The sequence below is a fragment of the Manihot esculenta genome, chromosome 9 (genome assembly GCF_001659605.2).
Source record: "Manihot esculenta cultivar AM560-2 chromosome 9, M.esculenta_v8, whole genome shotgun sequence".
Lineage (NCBI taxonomy): Eukaryota > Viridiplantae > Streptophyta > Magnoliopsida > Malpighiales > Euphorbiaceae > Manihot > Manihot esculenta.
This window is the reverse complement of record NC_035169.2, coordinates 25,382,121-25,406,437: the sequence shown is the minus strand read 5'-3', so window position 1 is coordinate 25,406,437 and position 24,317 is coordinate 25,382,121. Positions and strand designations below refer to the sequence as shown.

At 32.6% G+C, this 24,317-nt stretch overlaps 1 protein-coding gene, 1 long non-coding RNA gene and 1 pseudogene across 2 annotated transcripts; 1 reads left to right on the top strand and 2 right to left on the bottom strand.

The window, feature by feature from the left end:
- Positions 1–2,911: 2,911 nt before the first annotated feature.
- On the bottom strand, positions 2,912–8,426 carry LOC110623577 (probable pectate lyase 4). Its single transcript, XM_021768572.2, has 5 exons — positions 8,120–8,426; positions 6,365–6,716; positions 6,032–6,242; positions 5,753–5,821; positions 2,912–3,410 (listed from the first exon to the last, which is right to left on the bottom strand). Exons 1-5 carry the CDS (start codon positions 8,370–8,372, stop codon positions 3,183–3,185), a joined length of 1,113 nt encoding a protein of 370 aa, XP_021624264.1. The 5' UTR covers positions 8,373–8,426; the 3' UTR covers positions 2,912–3,182.
- LOC122724688 lies at positions 3,741–5,745 on the bottom strand. The gene is made up of 2 exons (XR_006352127.1): positions 4,506–5,745; positions 3,741–4,451 (listed from the first exon to the last, which is right to left on the bottom strand). It is a non-coding gene; the product is annotated as an uncharacterized LOC122724688 (long non-coding RNA).
- A 10,779-nt stretch (positions 8,427–19,205) lies between the features above and the next one.
- Positions 19,206–24,097, top strand: LOC122724635 (annotated as a pseudogene).
- The last annotated feature ends 220 nt before the right edge of the window (positions 24,098–24,317 follow it).

The window sequence follows — 24,317 nt, the reverse complement described above, 5'->3', positions numbered from 1 at the left end:
AGTAATTAATTATTAATGAGTTTTCAGATTATAAAAATTAAATATTAAATATCTAATAATTAAGATAAATAAAAAATTAATTAATAATTTTTTTTACAGAGTCCAATATAATGGCATTAAATTTGAACCTTCAATAACAGATAAAATTATCCACTTCTATCAAAATAATCAAATAGCGCACCCAAACACTGCATAAAAAACCAAAATAAATTTTTAAATTGAAATATTTCATAAAAATATGATAAAATAATATAACCGATGATAAATAAGTTTAATCAAAATTTGTTCAATGGATACGATTATAAGAATTATTAAAAGATAAAAAAATAAAAAGTAAGAAGTAATTTCCGGAATTTAAAATATAAATTCGTAACTATTTTTATATAAAATTAGAATAAAATTACTATTTAATTTCTATAATATAAGAAATTAATTTTTCAATTTTAAAAAGTATATTAAAATATTTTTAATATTTTAAAAAGTCTTTAATTTGTTCTTCTATTCATTTTTAGATATTTTATTATTTAATTTGTGTGATTTAAAAAAATTTATTAGTTAATTTCTTAAATTTATAAAAAATTTAATAATTAGTTTTTCCATATTAATGATATTTTAAAATTTTTTATTAATATGTAAATTAATTAATAAATTTTTAAAATGTTAAAAAAATTTAATATATATTTTTAAAAATTACATGAAAATATCTCATAGTTGTCTATTACTTCTATTTTTTTCATATTAATCTCATCTTTTAGTTATATTCACAGACTTAATCTGATGGTAAATGCATCTGAATAAATAGATTTCAGGTTCTATTCCCCCGATTCCAATTCCAATTTCAAAAAAAAAAAAAAACAACTTATCTTTTAATTTGAACTCTTGAGTTTAATTTGTAATTAATTGTTTAATGATATATTTCCTGAAAAATAAAAAATCAAAATAATTATAAAAAATATAAAAATAATTATTTTTATTTTGATAATTGTAAAATATATAGTAACAGGTTAAAATAGTAATTTTGAAAATAAATTAAAATTAAATAATATGAAAGAACATAAAATTTGAGTGATAAAGGGTGAAAATTACCCTTAATTGAAATGAAATACTCAAAATGACGTATAAAAAGAAAGAATTTCAAAGCCAATGTTCATTTTCTACTAACCGTCATTATCAAAGTGCCAATTTTCTTTCTCTGTTTGTTTGAGAATTTGAATACTCAATAAGGAAAAAAGAAAAAGGTGTTATGGATATGTCAAAGGTATGTAAATACTACACTCAACATTTATAAGACCAAATTTTTTTTTTATAAGGATAATGTGATTAGAGGTCTTTTTCAAATAACATCTATGATTTAATTTGTCAAAAAAATTATGTGATTTACCCTGATTAGTATAATTTGACTTTTCTATTTAATAATATTAATAAATACTGATTTGACCTTTAAAAATTAATTAAAAATATTTTTAATTATGATAAGTTATATTTTAATTTTGAAATTTTTTAAAACATATAATTTAGATTATATATTTCTAAATTTAATATAAAATTTTATTTTATAATAAATGAATAATAATTAAAAAGTTCTAAACTTTTCGCATTTTAATAAATATATATCAAATTATAAAAATTAATTACTATATGTTAAATTAATTATTTAAATTTATTTATATCATATTATTACGTTTGATAATTAAATTTAATAAAAATATAATTATTTAGTCGGTATTAAAAATTAATATTTTAATATAATTATAATTATTAAAAATTTTAAATTTTAATAATTAAAATATTAATTTTATTATAAATTAAAATAATAATATAATATTTTTATTAAATTTAACCGGTTAATTTATAGTTTGATTTATATTTATTAAAATACGAATAGTTTAGATTTTTTTGCCATCATTCCTATAATAAAATAATTCTTTAAATTATAATTTATCCTTATATTAATCTTCCATATTTATTAAATTTAATATTTTATAAAATAAATTAATAAAATAATAATTAAATAAAAAATTTTAGCATAATGTTTATTTAATCTTTCATATTTATTAAATTTAATATTTTATATTTAAAATAAATTAATAAAATAATAATTAAATAAAAAATTTTAGCATAATGTTTATCTAAATTTAACTTCAAAGAATTCCTACCATCTAAAATTTTCATTCTTAATGATTTTTTATTTTTTTATTTAATTAAAATAAAAGGAAATGACAATTTTTTATTTAATTTATATTTTATTATTTTTATATATAAAATATTAAAATTAAATAAATATATAGATTAATTTGTGAATATAAAAATTTATTAATAATTATAATATTTAGAGGCTAATTTATAAAAATAGATAGATCAATTTTAATTAAGAATATAAATTATAAATTAAGAAATTATTTTATTAATTAAATAAAATTTAAAGGATTAAATTATAACATTTTACTAAATTGAAAAAAATTCCACTTTATTAACAAGATGAGAATATACAATCTTTTTATTATTATAAAACTATCACTACTATAACCAACTCCACTTAGTTACCACTGTTACCACCAACTCCATTGCTCGTCTCTTGATTTTCTGTCTTTTCCTCTTCTTTTTTATTTTGAATTTGCTTTTTTCTTCCCCTTTAAAAATTTCACAAAATTTCATTCAAATAATTTTTTTTATTTAAAAGTCTTTTATTTAAAATAATGAATTTAATTTTTTTAATTTAAAGAACTTTTATTTTAAATAAATAAAAATTTTACATAATTTTATAAAAATTTATTTAAATTATTTTCTTGCAAATCCAATCATTCCCAAATGAGAAATTTACGCTGCACCACCCAGTTAACCCAATCTAGCCACCCCTTCACCACTACCATTATCAGTCCAATCATTATCACATGAAAAAAAAAAACAAATATTAAGATAAAAACTATTAAGCCATTACATTACATAAGTGTTTATTTTTTTTAACCAAACTAGGGACATACAGGTAATTACATTATAGTTTTCCACACATTGCACGACTGATTGTATTGCACTATGCCATATCAAACGTAGTCTAAAGGCGTAATTTCAGGGACTTGGGTGAAACATTCCATAGTAGAGGCAACAAACGTCTTGGAGGGAAGACGTAGGAGAATTATTTAAGTATAATATATACTTCACCAGAACTTAAAGTGCAGTGGATTTTATTTTGTATCAGGTGGCCGTGGAACACACTGCCATCCACTGAAATGTTGGAGGACCTGTTTAAGTATTTCTGTAGGAGGTTCCACAGTCCAGGTGGGGTAGTACTCACTTGGGTGAAACACACAGCTTTCTCCAATTCCTGACTTTAACCCTGATTGAGTTCCAGCTATAAATAAGTCTCCTTCAGACTTAATGTAGCCACTCCCTGGTTCCTCCTTGTCAGCTGCCTGGAAAACTATCACATAGTCTAAGATTCAATTTGTACAAACAACATGCTTCACACATTATCCAGTTAAATACAGTTAATACTGTTATTAAGAATTGAAAATCTAACAGAAACCATTGTCCTCCAAGGAATCTTGGTCACAGTTGATTCCAGCGTCTTTTTTCTATTCAACTTCCTGTAATAATACATCTTTTTTCTTTTGTTTTGTTATTCTGGAAGATTTTTTTTTTAATTGCTTGCTTACTTAACAAAAAGAAACGCTTAATAACATTTTTCTTTTCTCATGTAGATAGTGAACTTCATGTTTCATGTTAAAAACAAGAACATCAAAGTTGGGAAGTTGTTACGTATGTGAATTCTGAAGTGGATAAGTAGAAAAGCTAGACAAGAAAAATGAAGGACAGCTAGACAAGAAAAAACCATCACATATATGATGTCCAAAAAAGTATAGAATGAAACTGTTAAACATGATTTCATCTAAAAATACAGAAACTCAGCAGCTCATGGGAGAAAATTCAACATCCCTTCATCGAATAATAAACCAATCAACGCTTCAAGTTCAGACGTTAAACAATTATAAAATAAATCTGTAGGCATGTGATAAAATGAAAGAAGGTAGTCATTAATTCTCATATGTCAACCACAGTCGAAGTAAGTTTTACTTTATGGTAGTCAATAGAAATCACATGAAACAAGGTTTTACTTAATAGCCACCAGAAATTTGAAGTGGCAACCCACTAAAATTCTAGCTAACGGCCCCACATGAAAAAGAAAGGAGAGTAGTAATTTTATTTGTAGGCATGCTTTTGCATCTCTTAGTTGGAAGAAAATAGCATTATACAGCATTATATTTTTGTGTGCAACTAATTACAAAATTGTCCCTACTAACCTTATTGAAGCAAAATATTAATTTGGTGATTTCATCACAATGAATTGATTTCAGTTACATTGTGAATTTAAGAGAGACCATGAATGAACTTAACCCACCTCCATATTTGTTATTTCTGTAAAAAAATTTGGACCAAAATGCTACAATTCTTACCTCCCTTCAGCCATTTCTGTAAAAAAATTTGGACCAAAATGCTACAATTCTTACCTCCCTTCAGCCGTAACCTCTAATGTTGAACCCATATGAATTTTCTCCCTCTTTATTCTAAGTTGAAGGGAGAGTTTTATAGGACTGCAATCAAACTAGAAAAGATGTGTGGTAGATGCTCCCATGCTTAGCTTTGTTCAGCTGTAACCTCTAAAGTGTAAGAGTAACCCATATGAATTTTCTCTCTCCTCATTCTAAGTGGAAGTGAAAGTGGAAGTTTTATAGGGTTGCAATTTAAACAGAACATAAGTGTGCGTAGTTAGCTTCCTTCACTTGTAACCTCTAATGTGTAATCCATATCTATCCTCATTCTAATTTGAAGTAATTACATAGGATGCAATCTGACTAAAACAGATGTGTGATAGCATTTTGGGTGGTGAAGAAACATTGAAACAAAATTATTATGGCAGAAATGAGGATCCTACGATAGATATGTAGGAATATAAGAATGGATCAGATAAGAATGAATACATTCAAAGGAAGGCAGAAGTAGAAAAAGTTGGGAATGAGATGGTTTGAGCATGTGCATCATAAAACAGTAAGAGCTCCAACAGAAAAGGCTAAGCACATTAAGTGTAGAAGATAACAAAGGAAAGGGCAGGCTTAAGATGAGTCGGAGAGCAGTGAAAACCAAAATAGTGGTCCTGTATGTTTCTAGAGATGTAGCCTTATATTGAGTGGAGTGGAAGGAAAAATAATGTGCATGCACTGGCCCCATCTAGTTAAAGATTGAAGTTTGAGTTGAATTAAGCATTCTGCTTTATCCAAAGTAAAATTCCTGATGTACAAATAAATCCTTCCTTTCATACGACCTCATCGTAACTACTTCTTGGTCCAGCTTATTCACTCTCTCACATCTAAGGTAGCTAGCAAATCCATTCAAATTATACTGGCTTAATTTATTGCGTGAAAAATGTAAACCATAAGAATTATCATAATGGAAATAATATCTATAGTTCACAAAATCATTTTTTTGCATAAACTTAATTATTGACTGAAGATTCCAACATTATGCTGTCTTTTTTTCATCACCAAAGCCAGTTTAAACTTTAAAAGAATCCACTCTCCAGCAGATTGTGGTGTTCAATAGAAAATAGCAAATCCAGAGACCCATAGGCACGAGGAAAATATTACACTACGTATATCTTAATATTTTTCAATCCTAACAAGATAGAACGAGAATGAATTAAATGATCATGAAAAGTTAAGGCTTGTATATGTTAGGAAAAATAATGGAAAGGGCTTGCCTTCTCAGTATGATACTTAAAAGCAACCTTCTTGTTTCCAGCTTCAAAAATGTTGCATTGGGAGTATATCTGAGAGCAAAATATAAATAAAAAGATATCAAACAAGTGAAAAACCAATCCCACAGGATGGTAAAAGATGTAGCATATGTGAAAAATATTAAATGAAATAAAGTATTATGACAACAGATAAACATCAAGATATCAAACAAATAATCTTGGAGCATGATAAAAGATGTAGTAGAAGACGTGAAATAGTTAAATGAAATGATGTATTATCACCTGAGATTCTACACTGGCACAAACAGCGTAAACATCCCAGTTTCTCATGTAATTATTGTATATATGTACTTTGGCAAATCTAACACGAGGGTGCCGCTGCCGTGTCCCATCAAAAAAACAATGGTGAATGGTTACCCTAATGCATCTATCAGTGACGTGAGATGGATCTGCTCCAATGAGCATTGTCTTGTTATGCTGTGCGAAACGGCACCTGAAAATAACAGTTAAAAACATGAAATAAAGTGTTAAAACTTCAGTGAGAGAGAGAGAGGTAACGGGGGAGGGAAGGTGGGGTTAGAAATATAGTTCCTCTACATGGGGGATCTAGTTCACCTAGAAACAGTAACATCTGTGCTTTCTCGTGTGATATCTATCAACCCATCATCGAAATCACGAAGGCTGCAACGATCTATCCAAATGTGCTTTGACTTGGGTTTTATCTGAATGCCATCAGCATCAGGTCCCTTGCCACCTTCCAGCTCTAGATTGCATACAATAACATGCTCGCATTCCTTCAGCCTCAAACCTTTGCCAGTGAGTTTTACTCTTTGACCCCGGCCATCAATAGTTTTATAAGATGAGACACTTAAGTATGACCTAAGATGAATTGTGCCTGACACTTCAAAGACAATCCAAAGTGGCTCTTTCTGCCGACATCCATACCTTAGTGATCCTGGCCCATCATCTATAATCACATAAAAACTGACATAAGCTTACTTTACCAAATCACAAATGATATAGACAGAGTTCATACCATGCATTCCAAAACATGCCCTTGAATGATGATCCAAAAATTGTTACATAAGCTAGCTTGTCCTATGATGCCTGAGCAATGCTTCAATAGCTCCACTAATCAATATAGTTGTCCCAGACCCCAAATTCTAACCAACCATTTGCAGGAGTTCCATTGTGAACATATATTAATGCACATTGTAGCAGTTCCATTGTTTATTTCTCTCTATGCAGCATCTAAACCTAAAAGTCAAGACTGGCCATAGAATGTCCCTCCAATCTTTCTTAGTTTTCCCTCTTTGAGGTCTCTCTTACTCTGATTCTCTCCCGAACCTGTTTACACTTTTTCATAGGAAAAAAAGTCCTAATTATTTTCAATTTTTCAAAATGGCTTACCTGATCCTTCTTTTGTTTTTAATTGTTATAGGAAACGGCACATAAAACACAAATTTCTTCTTCTTGTTCCATTTTTCTCTCTCAAGGCATGATTTTATTATTATTTATTTTGGTAAATAATGTCTTCTAAAATAGCCATCGAACAGTGTATTGCCTGTTCAAACAGGGCTTTATTTTGAATTGTTTGTGATGAAATATGGTGAGTCTTTAATGGTTTTGGCTGGTGCCTTCTAATTGCACGGGACCTGGAAATAACAATTGGAGTGGTGTTTAATTAATATGTTTTGCTAATTATGGAGATAAGGAATTATGGCAGCAGACTGTCATTAACTAATAATTCTTTTGGCCCTTGTATTTTTTTCTTATAAAAAATGTAATTCTGAAAAAGTGAATATGATGTCTGCTTTAACAAATGACTATCCAAAAGAAGTATTCCTCCAAAGCTGCTACTTTCATTGTCATAAGAAATAGAAAAACGTTCTTATTTAAAAAGATAAACACTAACATGTAGTCTTCCTAGTAGCTTGGATATAAGGTAAACATTATATGCTGTAATTCTCAAAATGCTATTTTTTTATTATAATATTTAGTCAACCATTTATGCAAGCCATAAATATATACAGGCAAAGTTGGATTATTTCATCAGAAAGTACTTTGATGTATCTTCAATCAACCATGAAACTTAATTCTTGATATAGCTAAATTAAATTGTGATTCTTTACCTGCCAAACCTTCTTAAAACACAAACAATTATCAAACACATCACCAATAAGATAATGGCATAATTTGAACAAACATATCAACTACGAACTAATTTCAGAAAACACGAAATTAAGCAGTAAGAAATAACTCCACAGCAGTTCAAGCACCAATTCAAACACTCAACCACAACATCAAGAAATTCACCAGTACTTTGAAATTACACAACTCAAGACGAATGTAAGAGAGAGTGAATGTTACCTGCTAGGGAAGTGACCTTATAGAGAGCTCCGTGGAGACCTCCAATAGCAAGACGACCGAACCCTTCAGCTTGGCAGGCAAGGGCTCGCAGGCTGGAATCCACGTGAGCATAAGGCAAACAGGTTACCATGGTGTTCGGGGTTTGGTTGAGAGGTGGGGGAACCTGTGGTGACTGTTGATATATAAAGGGCGGAGAAGCTGGCGTTTCACTGGACAAACGGCCGTTATGACGATGGCCGTGGGAGTTTCCCATTTGAGTGGTGTGAGTGGAAATTAATTTCTGTTTCAGGTGATTTTGCAGTTTCACGTTTAAAGGAACAAATTTGTTTATCATTAAGTAAAGGGGTACTTTATGAAAAAGTACAAACGCTTTCGTTAAATCTTGATTTTATAAAAAATTAAATTTAAAAAGTTTTAGGATAAATTATAATATATATTAGTGACAGTTTTATTATCATTGAACCTTATCATCGGCGGCGAGATTCAAATATTCGTACTAAAAAAACTACTATTTTTTTTTATATTTTATTTTAAATTATAATAAATTTATTTATATTAAATTTAAATGTCAAATTTTTTTTTGGATGATAACAAATTTATTTATTTATAATAAATTCATATTTTTATTTTACATAAAAATATTGATTTTAAATTTAGTTATTTATAATTTGAAAGATATGATTAATTTTGTATTATTAATTATTTTATTTTTAATATAATAAAAATTTATTATTTGTAAATCTTTGTTCTTATTAAAAATGTTAATACTTATTTAATTTTATATTTCTTTTTTTAATAGTTTTATAATTTGAATTATTATAAATAAAAATTAATATTTAAAATATATAAAATAATAATATTAAAAAATAAATCTTATATGAATTTAATATTATTTGCTAAAGATTATTAGGTACGAATATTTTGTCATTAAAGATTTAGAAATATAACATGCATCCTTAAAAGTTTTAGCGATATACTATAGTGACCACAAAATTCATTTAGTAAGAGCTTTATTGTCTCTAATATTATTATGGTAAATTCAAATATATGTTATGATGTGATTGGAAATAGAACTGAATTGCAATTGGTCAATTTATAAAAGAGAAGAAGTGAGGTGGTTGGTGCATATAAGCAGTTGCTCCAACGCTCAAGTGAGTAAACCGATAGAATAAGTGAACGTAATAAATTACTTTTTAGCTTAGAATCAATGTATAAGAATGTGACCTTAATCTCTATGCACGTTTGCTTTTATACTATAAGAAGATGGAGTTGGTTATCGAATCTCCTAGAAATCTGTTTAATACCGGCTAGTGGATAGAGAATCTCATATTTATAGGTGTTGCAGAGATCTGCTAAATTACATCTATTAACGTTAACTTTCCATGAACACTCGACCTGCTCAGGAAAGGGTGAGTCTTAATGAAGAACTGTGCGTTATGGTACCCGACTCTTCCTTTCTATGCTTGGGACATCTATGATCAAGTATCAGCTTATCAGACCCTTGCTACGTGGCCATTCTTGCTAGAAGCCGTTTATGATTTATGGGCCTTATTGGATTGAGCCTATTGTCAATTAATGTGAGCCTATTGGGTCACACATAAAAGAACATCATTGATGTACTATGTCATATTAATGGACTAAGAACCCGTTAGTATAATTAATAATAATATTAATAAAGATATTATTATTATTAATATTAATTATTTGTAATTATTATAAAATAATAATATCTACAGCCTATCTATAATGGTTACAGATAAAAAGCATTTTTTGTCTTTTTTTTTTGAAAAGGACTTATCGCACAGATATATTGATATCTGTGATTGTGTGCCTATTACGATTACCCCAACTCCTTTATGAAAGGAAAAGTGTGAAAACGAAAAGTTTTTAAGAGAAAACGAGTGAACAAAAAACACATTCTTTGAGAGTTTTACAGAAAGCGTGATGAGGGTTTTTGTGATCGTTTTCTGTGTTGTAGATTTGGAGCGCATAGCTAATCCATCCATTCAGAGAGCTAGCACTCCAGACGGAAACGTTCATGAGAATACCATTGAGGGTGTTTATTTCAGAAGCAGCACCATAAGTCCTGATAGGATTTTCAAAATCTAAAAGGTTAGTTTCTTTATCCTTACTTTCGAATTAAATGAAGTACTCAGATCCTAAAAGGGAAACCAGAGATCTTTTATTTTTCCGCTGCGTATTTTTGGGTTGCAGTGATCTCTGAGCTTCCTTACAGAGCCTTCTTAACCATTCTTCTCTTCTTTTTCTGGGGGATTAGAGCCCTGGGAAGGAGCTCGAGAGTTCTTCCTTGTCAAGGATTCATGAACTTCCTCCTTAAAAAAGGATCAGAAAGGAACACCTGGATGATGGGGTCCTTGGTGATAACAGGGAGGTGTTGATGACTATCCCCTTCCTCAGTAACCTGCTGGGTGCTCCCTCTTAACCTCCAATAGAGCCTCCACGATCAGAGACCGCTCCATATAATCTCGTTGAGGCTTGGTTCCTAGTGTCTCATGCATGACTTACATTATTTTTCGAGCCGTGAACCGCTCAGCAGCTTGCTTGATAAAGTCCATAGATAGGATAAAATTTTGGGGCATTGTGAGCTCCTCCATCGGAATGCTGGAAGCTGCAAAGCATAAAAATAAGTTTTAATTAAGAAGAAAGAAAGCAAGAAATACGAAAATTTAAATAATAAATATTGGAGGCATAGCAATTATCCCTAAGAGGGAGTTGTATACATTTGAAAATGTTGTACTTGAAGGGGAGAGAGGTCAGTTGAGCAAAGTACAACTACTCTCTCTCAGATAAGCGAGGGAAAGCATTGTACTTAGAGTCAACACTTCCCCTGGCAGTTTCAAAGCCCCATTCCCGCTTTCCCCTTAAGCGAATGACGACAAAGCTCTCAACCCAATGCAAATGGAATCCTTATGACCAGTAAAGATAGATAGGTCCATGCAACCACTAAAGCTCCAAACCCCATTATTTGATTTTGTGATCCTAAAGAGCAACTTAAAGAGATTCATAGATGGCCTAAAGCCCCATCCCCAGCACATTGTCTCGAAAACTCTCATGAACAAAATAGAATTTAAGGCCAACATCCTAGAAGAGACTAGTAAAACCTAAACACCTCTATAGAAAAGCGAGAAAAGGGAAAGACAATCCATACTCAAATTGTTTCAAGAAGAAAACTAACTCCTTTCCATACTGAGCATCCTCAAAACCCATAGGAGGAGGAGAAGAAAATAATATGATCCTCTCAAAAGGATGAGGGGCTCTAGTGTACTAGGAATTAGTGGCAAACAACTCCCTAGGGATAGCCCACAAAAGGTTACTGGAGGTGACATTAGAAAGCAACCTCTCGACTAAGAGAAACTTAATGGGAGCCATAACGAAAAAGGGCGTACTTGAAGTAGAGGATTTTCAGAAAAGAAGGACAAAGAAGAAGGAGAGGAGCACTAAAGTAGAAAGAAATTCGAAAAAGCCAAAGTAAATTATAACAGCATAGAGAGAGCTTTTATAACCGCAGAACCCAAGATGCATTAATGCTTACTCCTTAAAAACCCCAACTGCTGTGCCTCGATTCCTTTGGATAATCATTGCCTGCATTTATGGCATCCTTTTAAATACCAGCGAGGGTGAACGCATGCGTCTCAAGGCAAACATCTGGTAGATAGCTCATGTTAATTTAATGAGATTAATTCACTCCTCCAACTGTAACGACCCGAAAACCGGACCGCTACCGGCGCTAGGATCCAGATCGACTTAAGGTCGCCGGGACCCGTAGCAAGCCTGCTATACTGTCTATGTACCTGTAAAATCCCATACATGATCATACATTTTCTGTAAAAGTATAAAACTTTGCTCTGAACCATGGCTCTACCTGTGCATGCACTCTGTACTTACAGCACCCCTTACTAGAGCTTGCTCTAGATGGGTTAAACTCATACTATGGTAAGCCTGGTTTTCATGCTCATAAAAGCATTTACATACCATAAACAGATCATGTAGACAAAAAGGATTTACAACATATCTAGGTCTAGCACAATACTAAACTCTATACAATACCATTACATCTCTTTCCAAATATTACATGTCCACACTATGCTATTACAAAGCTCTTTACTCTTTCTGTACTCTTCTGACTTCCCCTGTACTCTAATCCTGCAAGATTGGGGTTAAGGGAGAGGGGTGAGCTATACTAGCCCAGTGAGTAGAACAATAAAACATGTTAAGTAAACATGCTCTCATGGAATGCATCACATCACAGACAATTCACATCATCTCGGGTGAACATGTCACCAATAGTCCCGACATCCTAAACTCGTGCCAGGGCATAGAATGGGCACCTGGTCTTCCTGTTATATCACATCATAACATAACTTACCATATACCGTGCCAGGGCGTAGAATGGGCAGCTGGACTTTCTTCTATTCCGTGCCAGGGCATAGAATGGGCACCTGGTCTTTCTCAGGGACTAATGGATCATCCACTATCACCCACATCAACAACAATATAGAATGCAATGTAACATATTCGTGATGTCTAATGCAATCAACCTATTGCATAATCATGATGCATGAAACATGCTAAAAAGCATTTAATTACTCATATAAAACAGATTTAGTTTAGTTCCACTCACCTCTGGCTGCCTCTGAACTGACTCTGGAAACTCTGCAGCAGTGCTCACTACTGAACTCTTTGGTTCCTCTGGTCCGTTCCTACACAGATGGACTCAAATGAGGGACCAAACTAACTCAAGGACATCTCTATAAACCTCCCCAAAAACCCCCTAAAACATCCTAAAACCATCAAGGAAAACATGCAAAAGAAGGCTGGACAGGGCACTTTCGGCGGCCGAAAGTCCCTTCCAGAGCTGGAACTCAAGCACTTTCGGTGGCACTTCGGCTGCCGAAAGTCCTCTCCAGAGACGAAAGTCCCTAACCTTCGGCGGCCAAAACCCCCCTCTAGAGCCGAAAGTCCAAACTTTCGGGGGCAAGCTTAGGCAGCCGAAACCACCTCCTTAGCATGTTCGGCGGCCGAAATTGGATGCTCCAGTAAGGCAGAAACTTGTTCTGCTTCATGAAATCTTCCTCCAAATTTCTCAAACATGCAAACCTCAACTCTACAACACACATATACTCAAACATATACCCAAAGGGGTCCAAAACTATCTCAAAACCCCAACAAACATCTCAACTAAACACATAAGCAAGCTTTGACCACAAATCAACCAAAACTCAACTTACCCTAAACATGCATCTCTACCCATAAACCTCTATAAAACCTTCATAAAACATCAAAGAAGCTAAGGATCTACACTTACCTCTTGAAGATCTAGAGGATATGTGATCCTAACGTGGAGATGTGGAGAAACTCACTCTCAAACTCTCCAAACTTCCAAAACTTGGTTTTTTAGCTCAAAACCTTCAAAACAACATACAAACTCATCAAAACTTTGAAAGATTTATAAAACTCATGAAGATCACCCAAGGAAGAGCATGGTCTCACCTCTGTCTGTGAAAATGGAAGAAATTTATCCATTTCACCGACCTAGGGCCTTTTATAGGTGGCTGGCCAGACCACCTTCGGCGGCCTAACGTGAATCCAAACTCATGCATGTTCGGCGGCCGAACTTTCACTTTCGGTGGCCGAACCTTGCATTTCTTCCTTGGCTCTTTTCTTTCAAAAACTTATTTCCTTTACACTTTACAACATGAAAGCTTACTAAAACACTTTAAAAAACATAAATCTTACCCTTCTAGAGGGTTCCGACATCCTGGATTCCACCGGAAAGTAGAATTCCGATGCCGGACTCTAGTCGGGTATTACACCAACCTTCATAAAAAAACCTTCAGAGAAATGAAATGACATATGATTTAACATATAAAATATGAGCCCATTTGAGATTAGGACATGTCTACTAGATCTCTCAATCATGACACAGAGGACTCATTAATCTCGACCGGGCCCCTAATGTGAATGACCTACCGAGATCCTAGCCCTAATACCAACTCCTTAGACTCCAATGCTCTCGTCGGACGAGTATCCCACCCCCGACTTCTAGTATTCATACAAAATCTTAAATGTGCGTGCTATCATGATCTTAGCATAACGTGTGTGCCAAGGATGACATGGTTCGAGCCAACTAAGCATTAATGAGCCAACTACTAACCATTAATGTGCCGCCTGAAAAAGCCTGACAAAAGTGCAATCGTTCCTTTAGAAGGGACATATGAGAGGCGTACTATGTACGACCATGGGTATACATATCTCTTCTGCATGGAAGAAAGCATCATCTTCTTTGTCTTCTAAAAACTACCATTACTCATTTGCATCTCAAAAACTTAGCATCTCTGGAGATAAATCACCCAGTTCCATTACTACCCGTATTTATTGCTATCTTAAGTGTTCCTCTTAAAACCCTAAGAAATCACCCTCCAAGTGTCTGAATCCTAAACACCCTCGAATCTCACATTCATCAAGTTCAAATCAAAGAGAAGTTTTGCATCCTCTTTCATGGAAAATTCTTTGAAATAGTCCTATACTCCTCTTATTTGATGTTGATCAGATTTACATTACTACTGCTTTTCATTTTCTCTTTCCAATGGTGGTGAGCACACTAAATCTTGTTCTTTTCTTCGCGAGGCCCTTCGTTCATCCCAAATGAATTGACTTTACTGAAGATTTGTTTTCTTAATTGAAATTAATAAAAATTCTTTCAAAAATAACTTTTCATATCACATCTCCAGATTTAAATGGATTATCTGAAAAAAATAAAAAGTTGTCATTTGTTAACTATGCGGTAACATGAAGTATGAATTTGTTACAAACTAAAATTCAGACTTAAAATGAAATTGCCCGTAATCAGGGGTGAAGCCAAGATTTCTTTGAGGGGGCAAACTTTGATATTCACTTTATATTATAAATATAAATTTATTTTAATTTTTCATCTATTATAAGTCATTTTATTTTTCAAAAATATATTTTATTTATTAACTTACCATTTTAATTATATTTAAAAAAATAAAATTCATAGTTCTAAAAATAATTTACCAATTTGATTTGTTTAATTCTAGTATATTACTATAATATATTATAAAAAACCAAACTATCTATTACTTCTGAAGCATATTAACTATATTTTGTAAAAAAAAATTAAATCAATTTTTTTAGGTAAAAGATAATTTTTATAAAAATAAAAAACTTATAACATAAGAAATTAATGAAATTAAATAAATATATGTATATCCTCCATAAATTTTTATATGTAATTTAATATAATTTAATTATTAATATTATTATAAACTTATTCTTTAATATATGCGATCAAATAATATTAACGAATTATTAATATTTAATTTTATTACAAAATCAATTATTTATCATTTTATGATAATTTTTCTTCGATCAATAAAATTGTAACAAATACCAAAGTTATTAATTTATAAATTAAGAGATAAAATATGCTTACTTATTGTTTTAAGTAATATCACTGGTATATTGAAAAACTTTTAATTCAATTCATATTAATACTATTTTTTAAGAAAAAAATAATTTTTTTAATTTTTTTATAAAAAAGAAGGGTGCAAATATTAATTTATGAATGAAATTAAAATTCTGGTTTCAATTTGACGTTACAGCTGTTACGATTACGATTGTAATGTTTTATAGTTCTGATTTTAATTTTAATTAAATTTAAATTTTAAACGATTAATATAATTTTAATTTAAAAAAATTTAAAAATAAAAAAATCAAATAATATGTAAAAAAATAAATATAAATCTTAAATATTGTTGAATTGATATATGATTAAATATGTAAATTATATAAAATATTTCATTTGCATAATATAAAAAATAAAATAATATTATGAGTAATATAAAAAAATTAAAAAATATTAAATTTAAATAGCAATAATATTTTTTATAAATAAAAAAATTAAAATTAATTATTTGATAATTTAACTTCTCTATGTATTAATTTTAAAGGTTATACTTTTATAAAATGATTTAATTTTAAATTGAACGGTTAATTTATATTAACTAATTTCGATTCGATTTCAATTTTAATTCAAAAAAGGAATTTAATTCACATTTTAGTCTAATCCAAATCAATTGCTATATGTTTAAAAAAAATTAATTATATATTATTTAAATTCATCCGATTAAATTATTTAAAATTATTCAATTTATTCTCATTCGTGACAAACTTTAATTATAAAGTATTTATTTAATAAATCCAAAATTTTATTTTTGATTATTAAAATTTAAAAATTTAAAGACCAACCCATAATTATTCATCGTTGAAAAATGGAAAAAGAAAATTCAAGTATGAATATCTTTATTTAACTATTCTAAAACTTATTATTATTTTTGGCAAGTAATTTTCTGCTCTCCTTTTTCAAAAAAGAAAAATATCCACTCTTCTTTTTCTCTCACTTCCCAACAAACAAGGAGATGCGTAATGTTGAATCTTTATAATCATCATTTATAATCACATTTTGCAAATGCGTTTAGTGTAATAAAAAACTTTTAATATAACTTTTTATTTTTTCAAAAACTTTATATTATAAACTAAATAGATTGATTCTCATATCAATTTAAAATAGAGATAATATGCTCTTTATAATAGTTTTAAGCATTTCTCAGCCTCAAATTAATTTATAGGATGAGTTAGATCTAATTCAGTACCGATATTGAATCTCTCATAAATATATCATATTTCAGTATAGTTCTGAGTGTGATTTAAATTTAATAAAATAATTAAAAAAATAAAAATATCATGTTCAAAAATTAACTTAGCCCGATAGACTCCCTTAATACACTCAACCTATTATCTTTAATAATAATAATAATAATAACGTTTTAATTCATTTTGCTTTTTTTAAATAATAAAAATTTTAATATTTTTAATTTAAACATGTTGAATGTGGTTTTGAATTATTAATGGACCCATCTATGATTATTCAAGTATAAGATTTTGACAAAAAGTTTAAATGAATCCCTAAATCTTTTTATTAAGATTCAAATATCCTCGTTTATTTTTTTTAAAATCTTTTAATTAAAATTCAAATATCCTTGTTTATGTTTTTTTTAAATGAAAGTGATGTATGAACGTGTAAAATTGAAAACAACACTAGATAAATTGGCTTAATAACCTCCCTGAAATCAGTATATTGGAAAAAAAATGATGAAATTGGTTGTTACTTTACTTAAATTAGTATATTGAAAAAAAATGATGAAATTGGTTGTTCGAAAAAGTAACGTAACTAATTATGGAGCTTTTAAATAGGATATTGAATAGAATTTGAATATGATATTAAATACTAGATAAAATAGAATATAGAATTCTAAATAAAATAGATATAAAATTTTATATAATATTCTTATATGAATAATATTTTATTGTGATTAAATCGTATCACTTAATTAGAAGTTATAAAATATATGAATAATATTTTAGCTACCATTTGGGCTTTCATAGCATTTCTCAAGATATACCTGATGTCGTTCGCTATCAGCATTGCTACCTAGGTGGATAACTGCCATGACAACTCTAGTCTATGAAGCACCTTTTGCAGGGGATAATTTATTCTTATCTCTATGGTATGCGACTCGAAGTAGGGGAACAATTTTGTGGTAGACATCAGGACTACGAATGCCAATTTGTTTAAAGCAAGATAATTCAACTCTGCCTCTTTCAAGATTTGACTGGCATAGTAGACAGGGCTTTGCTCCCTTTTATCTTTTTTTATGAGCACAGATGTCACACCCAATCCCAAAACTGTAGAGACGGATATGACCTAGAAAACTGACAGAACTGCTCCTGATATTTATACATATAAAAACATGTAACGTGCTATAATTTCAAAATATAAAACATATAAGAGAGGATTGATTGCTGGACTAAATCACCTGTCATCAAGGTGTTATCCATTCGGTGCATATACAGAGTGTAATCGACTATTTATTCAGCTGTGCTTTAAATTCAATTTCATTCATTAAAGAAATATAAATTATCTTTATCCTTTCCCAACTTAAATAAACAAAATAACATATATGAATATATATATTTAAGAAAAGAATCAATGTTATATATTTATCCACTCACTAGTACTGAGGATAGAATAACCTAGGTCGCAGGAGCACTCCTATTACCTATCCCAAAAGCTGGATCCTCTCCTAGAATTAGAAAGAAAAAAACATAATATATCACATAATAAATAAATATTCTAGGATAAAAATATAAAACGTAAAATACGAAATTTTAAATATCTTTTTATATATATTTTTATAAGAAAATTCCAGCAGTATTTCGGCATAGGTAGATCTCCCAAAAATACCCAAACTCAACAGAAATACTCAATAAACTGTAAATATTATTTAAATCAACCTATGAAAATATCACACCTGAGATGCCAGCATTATCTATAGGGAACATATTATGAGTGTATGCGGATTCTATTTTTCACAGTTCATTTTATATTAATTGAATTAAATTGTATTTATTCAGCTGACTTATTTTAGCTAAATATTTGGTACTATTAAGTACTTAAACTTTAACTTTTCCCCTTTGTTATTTATTTATCCGCTCACTGAGTATTTTGTACTCACCCTTATACTTTTAATATTACAGCTCCTTTTTGGTGATCCGCTCAGCAATCCTCATCTTCTTGTTTGTCCTTCTTCCTCATCGTCCACTTAGAGTCTAGAGGAGGTCGAACCAATCCTAGGTCTTTTGTCATATCTTTTGTATAATTTTGAAAGATTATGTATAGATTGTACATTCCAGTGATGAATTTATTTTGTTTATTGCAAATATATTATGGATTGACTAGTCCAGCAATCAATCCTCTCTTATATGTTTTATATTTTGAAATTATAGCAGGTTACATGTTTTTATATGTATAAATATCAGGGGAAGTTCTGTCAGTTTTCTGGGTCATATCCATCTCTACAGTTTTGGGATTGGGTGTGACAATTTTTGGTATCAGAGCTTAGGTTATAGATTCTGTAGACTTTTCTTGAGTTAGTATTCTTCATTGTATTCTGATAATTATTCTCGTATTTTCGTTTGTAGGACAATGCCGCCCAGAGTAGGCAATAGAAATCGGGGCCGTGGTGTTCGTACAGCTAGATTAGCAGATATTGGTCGACCTCATAGGGATCCTACAGTTACACCTCCACCTCTAGAAGGGGTGGCAGATCATGTTTTATCTGAGAGCAGAGAAGGACATGGAGATTCTGTTTCTCATGGTATTGAATCAGGGGCATATCCGACTGCACCATCATTTCCTTCAGCACCTGCAGTTGCACCTCCATTCGCACCTGCAGCTCCACCTTTTATTCCACCTGTAGCACCAGCCCATCCTTTTCAGATAAATGCAGACCTGGGTGCTTTTGTGGCACAAGTTATTACAGCAGCTATTACAGCTAAACCTAGAGATCTGTGGGAGATAGTGGATCGTGCTAGACGTTTGGGGGTTTATGATTTTGAGGGTTCTTCTGATGCTGACATTGCAGATAAATGGTTAAAGAAAGTGGTAAAAGTGTTTGAATTAATGAAGCTGACTGATGCAAATAAGGTAGATAATGTACATGGTTTGCTTCAGAGTAAGGCTGATGGTTGGTTTGATGGCATTTGTCGCAGACATGGAGTCAGACTGACTTAGGACCAATTTGTATATGAATTTCACCAGGAGTATTTGTCAGAAAGTTACAGGAAAGGGAAACAAGATGCCTTTTTCAGGTTGTTTCAAGGAAGCCTCTCAATAAGAGAGTATGTTGACAAGTTTGAAGATCTTTATTGCTTTGTGTCAGATATATTGCCTTCTGAGGAAGCTAAATGTGATAGATTTAGACAGGGTCTACATGTCAATATCAGATCATCTATGACCTGGTTCAGAGGTAATAATTTCAGAGAGTTGGTGGAAGCAGCTTTGAATGTTGAGAAAGTTAAGCAAGAAGAAAAAGATTATGAGCAGAGGATGAGTAGAAATCATATGCAGGGTTCACAGGGGTTCAGAGAAAGACCAGCGAAGAGAGGGAGCAGTTCATTTCAGTCCCAAGCTGGATACAGAGGTAGTGGTAGAGGTTCCTTTGTTAACATAGAGCAGCAGGTTGCTCGACCACAGTCTAGTCAGAGTTTAGTAGCACAGCCAGTGGGTAGTTCCTTTGGGGCACAGACACGTGGGCAAGGATATAATTCTGGGTTTGAGCAAAGGAAGAGACATTTTCCTCAATGTGCCACCTGTGGTAAATATCATGCGGGGGAGTGCAGAAAATTCGATAGGGGTTGTTTTAAATGTGGTTCTTCGGGGCATTTTAAGAGAGATTGTCCATTGCTGATAGCTAGAGACAGTGGTTCTCAACAAGGATCAGTGGAGCCTCAGAATCTAAAGTATGGTACGACACAATCACAGGGAGTACCTACGGCACAAGTTGGACCAAGCACAAGCAGAGCCAGTGGAGCTACTCCATCTTCTCAGACTAGACCGATGTTGCAACCTGGTAGACCTCGCACTCAAGCCAGAGTCTTTGCTATGACACAGCAGGAGGCATGAGCATCTCCAGAGGTGGTGACTGGTATGTTAACTATTTTTAATAAAGATGCGTACATTCTTATAGATCCTGGTTCTACTCACTCTTTCATATCTCAAGCATTCTCTAAGCATATTGATAGAGAATTAAAACCCTTAGACTGTGGATTAGCTGTGAGTACTCCAGTTGGGGATTCTGTTGTATGTGAACATGTGTATAGGGATTGTGTTGTTAAGTTGGGCAATCATGAGCTGTTAGTGGATCTGATTCCTTTGTGTCTACAAGATCTGGATGTCATCCTAGGTATGGACTGGTTATCCCGTCATCATGCCACAATAGATTGCTTTGAGAAATCAGTGGTATTTAATAGTCCAGAAGGGTACAAGTTCACTTTCTTTGGGGAGAGGCGTTTACTTCCTTCTTATGTGATTTCCGCCATGACTACTAGGAAGATGCTTCGGAAGGGTTGTCAAGCATACTTAGCCTACGTGATGGACAGTAGTCGAGAAGGACCTAAATTGGAAGATATACCAGTAGTAAGCGAGTTTCCTAATGTATTTCCTGAAGAGCTTCCTGGGTTGCCTCCAGATAGAGAGATTGAATTCTCTATTGATTTAAATCTAGGTACAGCTCCTATTTCTATGGCACCATACAGAATGGCTCCGGCAGAACTGAAGGAGTTAAAAGCACAATTGCAGGAGTTACTTGATAAAGGTTTCATAAGACCCAGTGTTTCACCTTGGGGAGCCCCTGTGCTATTTGTGAAGAAGAAGGATGGTTCCTTAAGATTGTGTATTGACTACAGACAATTGAATCGAGTTACTGTGCGAAATAAGTATCCTTTACCCCGCATTGATGATCTTTTTGATCAGCTCCAAGGTGTTCAAGTATTCTCTAAGAGTGATTTGCAGTCTGACTATCATCAATTGAAGATCAAGGAGTCTGAAATACCCAAGACAGCCTTTAGAACTCGTTACGGGCATTATGAGTTTCTCGTTATGCCTTTCAGGTTAACTAATGCACCCGCTGCTTTTATGGATCTCATGAATAGGGTGTTTAAGCCCTACTTGGATAGTTTTGTTATTGTGTTTATTGATGACATCTTAGTATATTCTCGTAGCAAGGAAGAGCATGAGATGCATCTACGGATAGTACTGCAGATTTTGAGGAATAAGCAACTATATGCTAAATTGAGCAAATGTGAGTTCTGGCTTGATCGGGTGGTTTTCTTAGGACATGTTATCTTAGCAAATGGAGTTTTGGTTGATCCTAAGAAGATTGAAGCAGTAGTCAATTGGGATCCTCCAACTAATGTTTCAGAGGTTAGAAGTTTTCTGGGCTTAGCAGGGTATTATCGTCGCTTTGTTAAGGATTTCTCCATCATTGCAGCACCATTGACTAAACTCCTTCGAAAGAATGCAAAGTTTGAATGGACAGATGAATGTCAAGAGAGTTTCGAGAAGCTTAAAACATATCTCACATCAGCCCCAGTTCTTACCCTACCCTCAGGTACAGATGGATTTGTAGTGTATAGTGATGCTTCTCACAAGGGTTTAGGCTGTGTACTCATGCAACATGGGAAGGTGATAGCTTATGCTTCTAGACAGCTTAGACCACATGAATTAAATTATCCCACCCATGATCTGAAATTAGCTGCAGTTGTGTTTTCATTAAAGACATGGAGGCATTATCTTTATGGCGTGACTTGCCAGATTTTTACAGATCACAAGAGTTTAAAGTATCTTCTCACACAGAAGGAGTTGAATTTAAGGCAGAGACGGTGGATTGAGTTACTTAAGGACTACGACTGTACTATTGAATATCATCCAGGTAAAACTAATGTGGTAGCTGATGCCCTTAGTCGCAAGTCTTTTAGTAATTTGGCTTATCTCAAAACAGTTCGACTTCCCTTGTTACTAGAGATCAGATCCTTAAGGGTAGAACTAGCAGTGGATGATGCAGGAGCAATGTTAGCAACTCTCAAAGTTCGACCAGTGTTGATAGAAAAAGTCAAGGAAGCCCAAAATCACGATGAGCAGTTTAGTAAGATCAGTAATGAAGTAAGAGATGGCACCCGTACCGACTTTTCTCTAAGGGAGGATGGAATGTTAATGTTTGGTGATAGACTATGTGTACCCAAAGTGGAAAGCTTGAAGAGAGAGATTATGGAGGAAGCCCATTGTTCTGCTTACTCTATGCATCCAGGCAGTACAAAAATGTATAGAGATCTTAAAGAAAACTATTGGTGGCCAGGCATGAAGAAAGAAATAGCTGACTTTGTGTCCACATACTTAGTTTGCCAATAGATTAAAGCAGAACATCAACATCCAACAGGAAAGCTGCAACCGCTCCCTATTCCGGAATGGAAGTGGGAACACCTTACTATGGATTTTGTTTCAGGGTTACCTTGTACTTCGCGTGGACATAATGCAGTATGGGTGATAGTTGATAGATTAACCAAGTCAGCACACTTTTTGCCTGTCAGGATGGATTATTCCTCGGACAAATTAGCAGAGATCTATGTCAATGAAATTGTAAGACTTCATGGTGCTTCAGTTTCTATTGTTTCAGATAGAGATCCAAGATTCACTTCTCATTTTTGGCCTAGCTTGCAAAATGCTTTAGGCACCAAGTTGAAGTTTAGCACTTCCTTCCACCCTCAAACTGATGGTCAATCAGAAAGAACTATTCAGACCTTGGAGGATGTGCAGAGAGCTTGTGTGATGGAGTTTAGAGGAAGTTGGGATAGGTATGTGCATTTAATGGAGTTTTCTTATAATAATAGTTATCATTCGAGTATCGGCATGGCTCCTTATGAAGCTTTGTATGGTAGGAGATGCAGAACACCATTGTGTTGGAATGAGGTAAGGGAAAGACAATTAGAAGGTCCAGAATTAGTGCAACACACGACAGATAAATTCAGATGATCAGAAGTAGATTAAAAGCAGCACAAGACAGACACAAGAGTTATGCAGATCTGAAGAGAAGGGATATTGAATATAATGTTGGCGACAAGGTATTTCTGAAGATCTCACCATGGAAGGGGGTTGTACGTTTTGGCAAACGTGGAAAATTGAGTCCGCGATTCATAGGACCATATGAGATTTTAGAGAGAATTGGACCAGTTGCTTATCGTTTAGCATTACCTCCAGAGCTATCTCAGATTCATGATGTCTTTCATGTATCTATGTTAAGGAGATACAGAAGTGACCCTTCCCACATCCTCCAGAAACAGCCTATTGAGTTGAGAGAAGATTTAACATATGAAGAAGAGCCAATAGAGATCATTGCCAGAGAAGAGAAGGTTCTAAGGAGCAAGATAATACCCCTGGTTAAAGTTCAATGGAGTAACCATTCTGCTAAAGAAGCTACCTGGGAAAAAGAAGAGACTATGAGAATTCAATTTCCACATTTATTCCCTTCACCAGGTATGTAAATTTTGAGGATGAAATTTCTATTAGGAGGAGAGAATTATCAGGCCCAGGCCCAGGCCCATTAAAAAAAAAAAAAGATAAGTGAGTAGTAAAGCTCTGGTTTCGGGAATGTCCCGAAACATTCCCGAATCCAGAAGCCCTTCTTCCTCTCGAAACAGAGGAAGCTCTGATATTTAAAAAAAAAAAATATTCCTCTTTTAAATCCAAATCTCCTTCCTCTCA

What these genes read in the sequence shown, in the direction of transcription:
- LOC110623577 (XM_021768572.2), bottom strand. Translation starts at nt 8,372, where the DNA reads ATGGGAAACTCCCACGGCCATCGTCATAACGGCCGTTTGTCCAGTGAA. An exon ending in ACAGATGTTACTGTTTCTAG is followed by an intron (nt 6,243 to 6,364) that starts GTGAACTAGATC and finishes TGTTATTTTCAG; the next exon opens with GTGCCGTTTCGCACAGCATA. An exon ending in GTGCCAGTGTAGAATCTCAG is followed by an intron (nt 5,822 to 6,031) that starts GTGATAATACAT and finishes TTTTGCTCTCAG; the next exon opens with ATATACTCCCAATGCAACAT.